Source organism: Pocillopora damicornis, chromosome 3, assembly GCF_964200805.1.
Source record: "Pocillopora damicornis chromosome 3, jaPocDami1.2, whole genome shotgun sequence".
Taxonomy (NCBI): Eukaryota; Metazoa; Cnidaria; class Anthozoa; order Scleractinia; family Pocilloporidae; genus Pocillopora; species Pocillopora damicornis.
The window spans coordinates 29,662,848-29,676,060 of record NC_142672.1 but is presented as its reverse complement, the minus strand read 5'-3'; the positions used below and the strand labels follow the sequence as shown (position 1 = coordinate 29,676,060).

At 35.1% G+C, this 13,213-nt stretch overlaps 1 protein-coding gene across 1 annotated transcript; it reads left to right on the top strand.

Moving 5' to 3' along the window:
- Positions 1-471: 471 nt before the first annotated feature.
- LOC113681879 (phosphatidate cytidylyltransferase 1) lies at positions 472-12,957 on the top strand. Its single transcript, XM_027199007.2, has 17 exons — positions 472-750; positions 2,494-2,523; positions 3,036-3,124; positions 4,010-4,106; positions 4,873-4,970; positions 5,118-5,214; positions 5,384-5,444; positions 6,393-6,451; positions 6,833-6,915; positions 7,530-7,585; positions 8,123-8,154; positions 8,596-8,664; positions 8,879-8,926; positions 9,533-9,637; positions 10,067-10,201; positions 10,697-10,800; positions 11,358-12,957. The coding sequence occupies exons 1-17, from the start codon at positions 661-663 to the stop codon at positions 11,467-11,469; spliced, it is 1,365 nt and encodes a 454-aa protein (XP_027054808.2). The 5' UTR covers positions 472-660; the 3' UTR covers positions 11,470-12,957.
- The last annotated feature ends 256 nt before the right edge of the window (positions 12,958-13,213 follow it).

Below are 13,213 nucleotides of genomic sequence, written 5' to 3'. Positions count from 1 at the left end.
CACAATATTTTTTTCAGAGCAAAGAGACTCGACCTTCAGGCCACCAAAAAAAAAAAAACCGGAAATGGGCAAAATTTCTGAATCGCATCTCTAAATGCTAAGCTTCTGCAACAGTCAAAGAATAACAAAGACATATTGTCCTTTCTGTTGGAGATGCCAAGTTTTCTTTGAAAAAAAAAGGGTTTCCATGCCTTTTTCAAAAGCGCTGTTGATATTAGAAAAATGTAGAGGAAGACCTGGGAATAGGATAGATATAGATGTAGATAATGGCTGAGAATTATTACTTACGCCGATTACAATCAATTCAAGCCTGTGATAAAAAAAAAAAAACAACAAATGAAAAAAAAATTCTGGCTGAATTAATTCAAATCTATGAGGCAGCTTCAATTTTCAAATGAAATGAACACTTTTAATTTACAGTTGCACCTTTATCATTGTTTACTTATAAACAAAGTACCCTCAGATCGAGGCGGTTTCGCCACCAGTTTGGCTCCTTCAGCGGCAAGCCCTAGCTCCCAGAGATCTTAGCGAGCCATGCACCTCGCCATTGAAAGACAACTGATCAAAACCTAGCCGCTATAAAGTTCACCTTTGATGGAGCTCAACTTCCAGCGCTTGTGGTGAAAATCGACCTCACACAGGAGATAATCTCCTTGGGAAATGTCCACAGAAGTAGGTGCGACAAGAAGACGTGGAAAAGAAGGCTTAACTGCGAATGGATCGAGCGAAGATCTCTTTGATGGTCTGAAGGTAAAGTTGTTGTCAAGATTGGTGTCTTGGATTCTGCAATGTTTTTTGCTAGCTGATTGTGAGGCTGTCAAACTACCTCTACCTAACCTTTTCTTAATAGCATTATTTGGTCGAGTTTCTTCTTTGTATTACTGCGTGGGCTGCAAGATTCACCAGATCAGGCGATCGATGTTATGTTTCCAGCAATCATATACTAAACTTTTTCTCATTCGGCACAAATCGTGCTGTGGTCAGCATTTTAACTTTTATTCGAGCATTGGTGTTTAATTACTACCACCGCTTTTTTTTGCAAAATCTTGCGGTGTTGCTGCTTTTTTCATTCCCGCAGAAATGCAAATTTACTGCAAAAGACGTTGTTGATTCTCAAGCATTCTCCACAATGTTTTGCTACGTTCAATGGTCGACCAGTATTTTTCGGATCACGCGAGGCTACCGTGTTACAAATCTTATTATGCCAAACTGTCAATTACATAAAGCATTGTCATATCGCAAGGATATTCTTAGTGTCTCTATAAAATATTGTTGATTCCGTTCTTACGGCACTGCAAAACTGCACTTTGATCATAATCGCGAATCTTATGATATGCAGATTGGTCATATTTTTCAAACAACCAACGTTTCTATTGGTCGGGCGCCTTTGTTTACTTACGTTTTCTTAGAATTGTCTTTTGTTTCAACCGAATCTCATATTAAGTTTTCATTTTTTGACAGCTAATATTCGATGTTTACTTACATCGTGAAGAGGAGCGTGGTTGACGATAGTTTCTTGTTAATAAAAGCATCAAAAACGAAAATGATGTGCCTGTTCTTATTTCACAGGTGCTCTCATTGATTTACAAATACAGCAAAATTAAATCAACTGCAAGGCAAAAGTGTACTAAGTCAAGTATATAATTGCCTGCAACCTTTAAAAAAAATTTTTTTTGGTGAAGGAAATGAAATCAGCCTCTCTACTTCTCAGTTTTCTTTCTATCATTGTATCATCATATCAAGCAAAATATATTTTTATCCATGATATGCACAATAATAGAAATAAAAAATGTAGCTTGAGGATGTGCACACAGGAAGAGATAGAAAGAAGAAAATTTTTTTTTTATTAGAGACCATATGGTATGCAAATATTCAAACAGTTGGTTAAGGAGAGTTTTTGTGTCTGAAAAGGATAGCAGTGACAGTAGAAATGGCAGTGTTTGTTGGTGATTTCTGATGCAGGTATACATAAATGAGAAACAAAACTTTGAAATAGCTGTTAGGTTTTGAAAAGCTTGTTTAACAATGCAAAATATCTGTTGTTTTCTATCCAAAGACTTTTACATTCAGTATCTTTTATAAACAGTAGACTTTTTTCTGACTTAAGATCCTGAATTATTGAAAATTATTTTGTGAGTTACACAAAATTTGAACTTTCACTTTGATGAATTTTGCTTTTATGAGAAAATTTAAATAACAGTCAGATAATGTAGAATTAATTCTCTTACGATTTTTCTGAGCTTCTTTATTCCTGGAGGAAACCTCTGGAGGTATGTCTATGAAAATAAGGCAGAGGCAAGAATATTCCAACTAGATAAGGATCATTTTCACACAAACAAATATTAGAACTATATCACTAAGAAAGCCTCTATAATTCTTCTCTTGTGAGAATGATATAATGGCAAGATAGCAATTTATGTATACATGTATAACATCAGTAGACCTAGAATTCAACATGTAAGGAACTTTCCCTCTTTCTTTTGTTATTTGCAGAAAGAGGAAAACAGAAATCAAGAGAAACAGGTCAATAATTGTATTTTTCTAGAATTCTACTTATGTAAGCACACTGTCCTAAGCCTCAACTTGATTAATGTTCACCATTTGGTGCACTAAAAATATGAAGTGATTACACAAAATTATTTATTCATTCTTAAAAGAAAATGACAAACAGGAGAAAATGGATGAGGCACAGGAAAAATTTTCACTTTGCAAACTGGCTTTGTCATTGGTAAAGTGGCTGTCCAACTATCACAGTCAAATATGAGTTGTGCTTATTGTCTTAAGGCTTCGCACTCTGTGAGACTTAATGGAAAGGGATAAGTAATATATGATAAACTAGGTCTTAAAAGATTTTCATGCAAAATTAGTGCAGTAAGTAACAAAGTAATGTCGTGAAATTTGTGGCTTTCACCACAATTTTATCTGGAGAAATTATACAGAGTCGCTTGGAGTGCAGCTATTTGCACATAACTGTTACCAGATCTAAAATTCCCTTTATGACAAATTAAAGATTTAGTTATGTTTTGTTTTGATAGGAAATACCGCCCTCAGAAGATAAAAGAGAAACTTACTCAGACTCAGCTCCTGTAGAACAACCAAGCATGTTAGCAAGCTTGAATCCACGGTGAGCTGCTCTCTATGTATGTCTTCCTAGTGTATGTATTGATTATTGAGAAGTATATAGGACAAATCTTACAGATGAATGTTTGTCTGCAGTGAGTGTAAGAACTAGCATTGCAAGGTGCTCTCTCCGTATGTGTCTTTGTAGTTTACGTATTGTTTATCAAGAAGTATACACAACACATCTTACAGACAAATGTTTGTTATAGTGAGTGTAAGAACTAGCAGTGTAAGGTGCTCTCTATAGATATGTCACTGTAATTTATGTTTTGCTTATCAAGAAATATACAGAACACATCTTACAGACAAATGTTTGTTGCAGTTAGTGTAAGAACTGGCAGTCAGCAAGCTTGGCTAGTTATTTTACAAGGTTTTGCTGGCTTTTTCGGTCTTAAACTCTTTCTGCTGTGGAGAAGGCAACCCAGATGAACTGTCAAAGCTGGAAAAAACAAGCATCAGTGACTTTGCTTGAGTTAAAACTTCATAATGTTTATGTAGTTGGAAACAGACTGAATACCAGATAACATAGCCAGAGATCAAAGTGACCTCTTAAACTTGGGATAAAGTTGAGGGAAAGTCCTTGAAAATACCCCTTTGTGACCAAAAAATAGGTTCAGCACTAGGACTCCCCCTTAAAACATTCAATGCTTGGAAGGGAGGGGGAATAAGGGCAGAATTCACGAGCCACATAATTTTCATGTTGCTTTGTTCAACTGAAGTAATTTTCAGTACGTTGCTTATAGCATCTAAATCTCTAACCTACTTTCCAAAGAAGATTTGTTAGCCACAAGGGAAAAACATCAGTTAGATTTTTTTATCTACATGTAAGTATACAGTGGTGCTTTGTTTTGTCTTAAAGAGCAGTTAACATTGTTTTCTTGTCTTCCAGATGGAGGAACTGGTGGATCAGAGGAATGTTCTCTTTGGTGATGATTGGAGGTTTCTCTGTTATAGTTTACTTAGGTCCTTTTGCTTTAATCCTGTTGGTAAGTTTTAAGAACTCTGTTTTCACATACATTGTAAACAAAAAGAAAAGTGTGAGAGAAAGGGTGGATATCTGCAATGTGCACGATGAAAAGGCATCATGTGGATATGGTTTTTAGTTTATACAATCATGTCAGGAGATTCTGTGGTGTATTGGTTGGCATGTTGCACTCCAGGTCCCTGGTTTTCCAAGAGTGGATAATGGTATTCACTCCATTCATCAGACAGCGCAGTGCAATTTGTTACCTTTTATTGTCTGGATAGTGACTTACCTGTTGGCCAACATTGTTTGTCCTTTGGAGAACTGTTACCAGATCACATTTTACACCAATCATGGTTACTGTCGTGTGTTCTTGGGCAAGATGCTTTAAAATACACTTAGGATGCTTCTCTCCTCCAAGGGGTTTTATCAGGTAGCAGCAAACTGTAATGGAAACAGTACCACTGAAAAGTAATTTGACACCCCCTCAAAGCTCAGTCCTCAATTCTCGAAAACTTAAGGGAGTGAGGCTTCGAGTTTCAAGACATTTGAGTCAAGTTTTGAGACACTCAAAATAATAACAAAATGCTGGGGGGTGGTAACATGCCACTGTTTAGTATACCCTGTAGGGAAGGGGAGAGAAGCAATGTTCCCTTACACTTTCTGTCAATGAAAGCTAGATGAGTTCTGGCCATCAGGGGCAAATAGTTGTATGACACTTAACCCCTGAAGTGGACAACTATTCTCTTAAAGAAGACAACTATTCTACTGCTCCTTTCATTTTGCAGATCCAGTGTATTCAAATCAAGTGTTACCATGAGATCATCTCTATTGGACACAAGAAATATGAAAAATACAACCTTCCATGGTTCAGATCCCTAAGTTGGTAGGATGATTTGCAGTTTACAGATTGTGTTGTAGGAACTAGTATACAGTGACAGATTGATCCTACTGATCCTCTCATTATCCATTCCAGATGGAAATTTTCAGGAGCTGAAAGTAATTTTGTCATGTTTTTCATTTTTTTTTACAGGTATTTTCTTGGATGTGCAAACTTTTTCTTTTATGGCGAGAGCATAACAGATTATTTTAATGGTAATCCAGACCCACAAGTGGATGATGCATCAGAGGTAAGTGGTACACCATAAGTGTTACTTATTTTTAGGTTTATTTTAGCCTGTAAAAGTTATATTTACCTCAATGAATCATCAACCATTTTCTATTGTTTCTTTTTCTTTTTCTTTTTCTCATTTTCTGTTTTGTTTGGTCATTTTTGAATTTTTTTTTTTTTTTTTGCAGGAAGTGGTGAAAACGTACATAACTTATCACAGGTTGATTTCGTATTCACTTTACTTAATTGGTGAGTATTAAAGAAGTAATAGCACACTATCACATTATTCTGTGTAAACTGTGGTGTTTAACAAGGAATTCCAAACCTAAAAAAGCTGTAACCATGCATTTGAAAAATAACGATATTTTTTGGTGTGTTTATTGCCCATCAGCTTCTGACACATTACTGGCCCTTTGCACCACTCTGCCAGGTTGCTAAATGAGTGGCAAAGCATCCACTATTCTCAATTCAAAGTCATTTGTTGAACTTTCTTGTCATAAGGGGCTAGTGGTGTTTATATAATAAACAAAATAATCTATGAATACTTGTACATAAAGAATTTCTATCCTCATGTTCAACTCAATATCTCATTTTTTGGCTGCAAGCACACCTGGGTATATTAAGTTGAATGCTCAAAGAGAAATTCCATGTCCATGCAGACATGTGTATTATTCTCTATGTACAGGTATGAGCCAAAAGATATTGATTCTTTTGGTGGAACTCCTGTCAAACGGCACAGTAAAGCAGTTGAACAATAATGATTATAAGGTTACAGAGTAGTTTTGTGTACTATACTGGCAGACATAGCTCTTACTAATGGATTTTGAGATCCATAAGTTGTAAGTTATGGACCAGGTTTTTCCGCTTGGGTTTGAAAGTGCCATAAATCCTAGAGAAAAACATAAGGCTCCATAATTATATCTCTGGATTCAGATAGAGGAGAAATATTTCAGTTCAAACAAACTATTGATATTAGGAGGCTGTACAATAAAATACTTCGTGATAAATTGACAAATCATAGTGCTTGTACTAACTGAGAGGTATAATAAATTGCTTTGCACTGTCAGCCTTTATTTCTCAGGTGCTGTCAAGATTGCAAATGTGCTTCAAATCTAACACTCGTGCATAAAATAATATAAAGTCACTGATACATTAAATATGCCAAAAAATTATTAATCAAGTGTTGTTTCCTTGCAGGTTTCATTTTATTTGTGTTAAATTTAAAAAAGGAACACTACAAAGTGCAATTTTCACTGGTAATTATGTTTGTAATTATTTTTTGTGATTTCTATGAAATTACATGTACATGTAGTATTTCTATCCAAAGTTTCAAGAAGAAAAATCATGTAGGCTTTGTTGTGTGTTTTTTTTTTTGAGAGAGTATATGTAAAAAAAACCAGCAGAGCCTTTTCACTTAGATTTCCAAAGATAGATTGAAACAAGCACTGCATGCAAACATTGTTGAGTGTACAAGAAGTATTCTGAATAATGTTGAACTGTTTTGGTGAAACAGAAACAAAAGAAAGACAGTGCTTTTTCTATCAACGAAGACAGAACATTTTTGTGTAATCTGTTAGTCTGATTGAAAGATGCATTGAGTTCTAATGCAAATAGTGAATTGTCCTCTTTGCTTTTAGTTTGGCTGGACCCATGTGACTTTGCTGATTGTTGTCACCCAATCACACCTCATTATGCAGACCTTGTTCGAAGGACTCATTTGGTGAGTAAATTATTGGCTTGGGATGATGTATATTGCTTATAACCCTTTAACTCCCAGAAGTGATGAATATGTAACTTCTCCCTATAATATCCTTATGTTCCCAGCAAAAAGGTTATGAGAATACTCAAACTTATCAATTAGAAGTCAATATCTTGATCTAACACCAAGTTCTCATATCTGAAGTACAAGGAAATTTGTAGCAGCTATAGAGGAGAATTAAAAATCCCATGTTGGAAGTTAACCCTTTAACTCCCATGAGTGACCAAGACAGAATTTCTCCTTACAATATCAATACAATATCAACCAGGTAAGTGATGAGAATAAAGAAAAATATCAATTTAGGGATAATTAGTTAATCCAGTACTAACTTCTCTGAGCTAACTTAATAGAAATTGTATGGTTGGCAGTAAAGAGAATTACAAATTTGATCTGGGAGTTAAAGGGTTAAATGAAAGGGTAAAGAATGTATCACCTGGGAGATATCATCACACAAAATTATTAGGACTAGAAAAAATGTGTGGTACTGGCACTAGTAATGAGTAATTGGAAAATTAGCTTTCAGATCTCAGGCATGGTAATGTTAATTACTATTTTTCTCTCTGCTGTGTTTGCAGGTTCTTTTTACCTGTCAGCATGGTGATTTGCAATGACATCTTTGCATATATTTTTGGTAAGTTGCTGGTTGTGCTTAACATCTTTTGCCTACCTTTCCCTTCTGTTTGTACATCCTTTAGGAATGCCTTGCCATGTTTCTTTGTTTCATTAAGTCAAGTTTGCACTTCGAAATTTGATTAGCTTTAAATTTTTAGACTCTGGAAAACAGAATCTGATAATGAAAGATTTAGGAAAACCTTTCATAATAAAAAGTAGTGAGATTAAAACATGATGTTTCAAGAGAAAGAGACCAACTCTGAACATTCCAAAAGACTCCTTTCCAGCAAAACTGTTCATTTATTTATGTACATTCTTTTGTTTTACTCCATCTCATTTTATTCTAATTTAGTTTCACACTTTCCTTTCTTTATATAATCTCACTGAACTTAATATAATTTTGGTGACACCTTGTTGCTGAAAACAGAATCATTCTCACTCAGCTGGCAATTAGGGTGTCACTAAATTGTTTTAAGTGCCAGAGCATCCCTAACGTTTGTTGTGCACCTAATAATGGTAACATTGCTTCTTTTTATGTGTGCGATCATTAAAATAGGATTCTTTTTTGGCCGAACTCCTCTTATCAAGGTATGTTGTTTCTTCCAGTCTTTTGTGTAGTACAATTACCAATAATATACTACTTATAGTTTACTGGTATATAATTATATACTAGTTCAATGTGGTTTAAAATTTGAGCACAGAAGCCCATATACTTGCATAGTTCTTGTGACTGGTTTCTTAACACCACCATGGCAGTATTTTTTATCACCAAAGTGTAGGTATGCCCCCACAAACCAGGCCTTCTTCTTGCCTTAATCTGGCAAAAATGATTTCTTGTAAGGAGCTGGTCATATGTATGCTGTGGAAGCAAGCTGTTTGATGAGTGCAATTATCTTTAGGGATTCACATTCTCTTTATGTCACTCTATACCCAGCACTAAATTTCACTGAGTACATACATCCTGTACTCCATCATACATTTTCAAGTGATTCATTAGTGATTAACTTTAAACTACGCATTTCCTTTCAGCTTTCACCCAAGAAAACATGGGAAGGTTTCATCGGTGGAGGAGTGACAACAGTGATATATGGATGGCTTGTAAGTAATTTTGCTGCATGCTAGTTTAAGGGCAATCCATGACAAAGTAGATTGGTTGACACTCTGCCATTGAGATTGCAATGTTCTAGAAGAGCAAACCAGTGTCATTACCAATATGTTTACTTTCCCCTCTCTGCTCCTGTATAATGTTTTCACTTCATTTTCTGTGATTGTGAAACAGTGTTGGATGTCATTTGTTTTATTTTCTCCTTAGATCTCTTATTTCATGTGTCAGTATCAGTATTTCATCTGCCCTGTGGTGGTAAGTTAAGAAAATAAAGGTCCAGATTTATGAATCTTTAACTTTATGATAACTGCATTGGTAAAGTTGGTAAACAAGTTTAAAAACTTTCATTCTTTGTGACCAAACCAATCAATTTTAAATTTAAATAATCTTTTGTAAGCCAGGTTTTTCAAATTTTTCATTCAGAATAATAAACGTAGGTATTTAACCCTTTAACTCCCAGAAGTGATGAACATGAAACTTCTCCCCATAATACCCATACATTATCCAGCAAAGGGCAAATGAGAATACCCAAACTTATCAGGTTGAAGTTCTTATCTTGATCTCATACCAAATTTGCCTAACTTGTTTGCTAGTAATTGCCAGGAGGGGAGAATTAACAATCAGATCTTGGGAGTTAAAAGGTTTAGGAATTGACTGCTGTGACAGCATATAGTTCTATCATTGAGTGCAATCACTTCAATCCTATTTGCAAATGAAGTGGCTTAGCCAGCCAATTTGGAATTATGGGAGGTATCCTTTGATTTGCAAAGATGATGTTGAGCCCTAAATCTTAGAAGTAACTGTTGTCTGAAGTCTTTTCATTTTCTTTGTCTCAAACAAGCAAGCTTTGCTTTCTTTCAGTTCAGTGGCTCAATAACAGACTTCAAGACAACTTGTCAACCTTCATCACTTTACAAATTGACTGCCTTTACCATTCCTGCTCCTGTCAAATATCTTCTAGGATTTGTAAGTTTTAATTCTTGATAACCTCAGAAACAGATTGTTCTCAGTTTCTCTGTTCAGTGAAACATTTTACTCCTTGGTGTTCTCCAAAGTGAGGTCAGCTGAACAGCTTATTTAAGGAGAAGTACATGTATGTGGCAGGAACTGTCTCATTCTTATCTTTGCCATTAAGAATTTTATGTACAGGAATGTTACCACTTACATGTACCATGTACTGTATGTATGATTCCAAAGAGTAACCTTGATGTTCAAAAGTTGTCTTCAAATGTGCTGGAAAAATTTAATTTCTGATGCTGCTGTTTGGATGCAACTCGGTTGCTTGAGTTGGAGGTGGACTCATATTAGAATGACATAATTCTATCCTCTGCATAGCCCATCATATACTCAGCTCATTGTTACAGTTATGTTTTAAATACCACGTATTGGTTTCAGGGTGGTTTGACACAAGATGAAGTGTGGCTATATCCAATGCAGTTCCACTCCATTGTTCTGTCACTCTTCAGTTCATTGATTGCACCATTTGGTGGTTTCTTTGCGAGTGGATTCAAGAGGGCCTTTAAAGTCAAGGTATACAGAGAGTCCACCTTCTTTTGTATTGATAATGTCTACAAGTATTGGAATGCAAATTTGCATTCAGTTACATGTGATTTGATTTTCATTTATGCTGCCACCCATCATGCACTGCTTTGAATTGTTAAAATCTATGATCCTGTGACTCACCAGAAAGAACTAAGAAAGCACTCTCCTGTTGGTGGTTTGGTTACATGTCAGTTATCCATCTTATTGTCCAAGATTGTGTTTGTGAATTTTAGCAGGGAGCCAGTGAACACTGCATGTCATTTGGCAGGATTACACTGATTACTTCAGTCATCTGTTGAAGAAGCAGCTAGGGATATAAATTTCAGATCAACTTTCAAAAAGTGCTTGTGGAGACAATTTGATTTTCAGTTACACTGTCCCATAAAGAAATGTCTGAAGTGATGAAAGCTACATTTGTAAGATATGGTGTGTGTGTGTGTTTTTTTTTGGTTTGTTTTGTTTTAATTTTGTTTTGTCCTTCAGGACTTTGGTGATACCATTCCTGGACACGGAGGTCTAGTAGATCGCTTTGACTGTCAGTTCCTCATGGCAACTTTTGTTTATGTTTACCATTCCACATTTATAAGGTATGGTGGATAAACTGCTTGGTCACTTGAAGTATTCTTTGGTTGAAATTCTTTCCACCAGCAGCAATAGGTTTCCTTATAAATGAGTTAAGAGAATGTGGTGTTCACACTTAGGCTGATTAAGTTTTGTTGATTCTCTTACTTTGCCAGATTTATGAAAGGCATACTGATGTCAGATTGCACAACAACACAATCACTTTTCTTAACTTGGGGCTGGGTTGTTCAAAGCTGGGTTAAGATAATCCAGTGTTAGTATGAAATCTGATCTCAGATCTGAAAGCTTTAAAAGATAATTCAGTTTAATTCTTTTTGTCTAGAATTTGATTATTGGATGTTTCAAAAATTGTAGAGAAAATTATTCTGTAAAGGCTTTTGCTTAAAGTGATAAAGAAACCTGGACTGAGACTCCACCTTGGGTTAGGGCTAATCAACCTTTGAACAACTGGACCTTGATGGCCAAGTAGTGACTTGTGACAGTGTAAGCTTTGAAAGGGAACTTTACAAACTTAACATTATCTTGACATTGCTCAAGCAACTATGTGATTTTCTGTATACAGGGCACCTCAACCACACAAAGTGTTGCAACAAGTCTTATCTCTGAAGCCAGAACACCAACTGAACATCTATAAAGAGCTTAAGTCTAGCTTGCTTAGAAGAGGCATTCTATAGTGGATTCAACAGTGCTGCCACAACCATCCCATATTTATCTTGTAAATCACTGGGTAATAATGTTAACTTAAGCATCAGGATTATGATAACTGTACATGTCAATTATATAGGCTATGGGTATCCTTGTATAACAGATATCCTTGTATAATAGATATATTACTGATTGTATTTTAAGGCTTTTGCTTTTCACAATTATGTTTTGAATGTAAGTACAAGCATTTGAATTATGTTGTGTAAAATGAAAAGAAGAAATAAGGTGAGATATGAGTTCCTGTCTGTGAAGCTCATACAGGTTGACTGGCACAGAACAAGCACTTTGGTTCATCAGATGCTATAATGTACTGTCTTGTGAATTACCATACAAACAGAGTTTCATTATGTTGTGCTCAGCTGTTTTGATGTAACACAACTCAATTCATTGGAAGCACAGATATAAGCAAGGAAAAGAAATTGTGCTTGCTCATTTACTTATCCTTAAACTTGTATCTTAGCTTAACTCTTTCGATCCCATGAGTGACCAAGACAGCATTTCTCCCTACAATAAGAATACAATATCAAGCATACAAATGATGGGAATGAAGAAAAAAAATAATCAATTAGATTATTAGTTGATCTGATACCAAATTCTCTGAAGTAACATCACATGCATTGTATGACAGATAGTAAGGACAACTCCAGATGAGATCCCAAGAGTCAAAGGGTTAAATGTGAGCTAGCTCTAAGCTGTTATGCTTGCTCTTGGTTCTCCACTAGTTACTAACACCAGCTTTTGAAACCAGGCTTCAGGGTCCATTGATCCAGTTAAATGTTGAAGTCTGTTACATGATGAAAAGAAAACATCCCCATTCATAGATAAAGGAGGAAAGTAACATTAATACACCTGTTCATAATATTAATATATATATATTTTAGCTTTTTAACTTTGTTTTAAATTATGTGTGGAGGGATTAATTGTTGATTTTGGAAAGATGTTATATGCATACTGTATCTAAAGATAATAAAATTGATAAAACTTAAACATGTCTAGATCAATAGAAACTATCACTGTAATTTTGATGGTTCTATCCTGTGTTTTAAATATTCTGAACATTACTGTGATATGAAAAACAGCTATTTTTTTTAAAGGCTCTACATTTAGCTATGTTGCCCTTTTGTGCCTCAAAAAAGTGTCATCTGGTGAGAAAAAACAAAAAATAAGTAAGAGATGAGATAGATAAATATCTAAGAAGTTGTGGATGGCGGAGGTTGGGAAGTCTTAATTAACATGTGTCTTGAACAAAGTTGAAATATTGCAGCAAAATTATGTAGCTTCTTTTGAACAACAGTAAGATTTAATTTAGCCGCTGATTTGTACAATCTATTTTAATAACAATCTTTACCTATGAAATGATGTTCATTTAGTGTAATATAAAACCCTGATGTGCGATATTTTAAGAATATCTAGTGTTCTTATTAATGACATTATTAAAGGTGATTTGTGCAAATTGATTTGAAATATGATGGTGATTTTGTAAAGTAGGACTTGAGGTTATTTCTCCAGTTATTCTCATGTCTAGAAATTCAATCCAACCATTTCCCACAGAGATTTACAAACATCTTTCGCCAACCTGAAGCTTGTTTCATTTTCAAAATTCATGATGCCCCCAATATCATCACTGTCAGTTTCTATTCTCAAGGTTAGGAGTAAACAAGGTTCATACTCTTCTGAGATAATGAACCTCAATGACCTCCTGAGATTTTTTCC

Coding starts and splice junctions, on each gene's coding strand:
- LOC113681879 (XM_027199007.2), top strand. CDS start 661: ATGTCCACAGAAGTAGGTGCGACAAGAAGACGTGGAAAAGAAGGCTTA. Junction 6,916..7,529: donor TTGTTCGAAGGACTCATTTG/GTGAGTAAATTA, acceptor CTGTGTTTGCAG/GTTCTTTTTACCTGTCAGCA. Junction 7,586..8,122: donor CATCTTTGCATATATTTTTG/GTAAGTTGCTGG, acceptor TCATTAAAATAG/GATTCTTTTTTGGCCGAACT.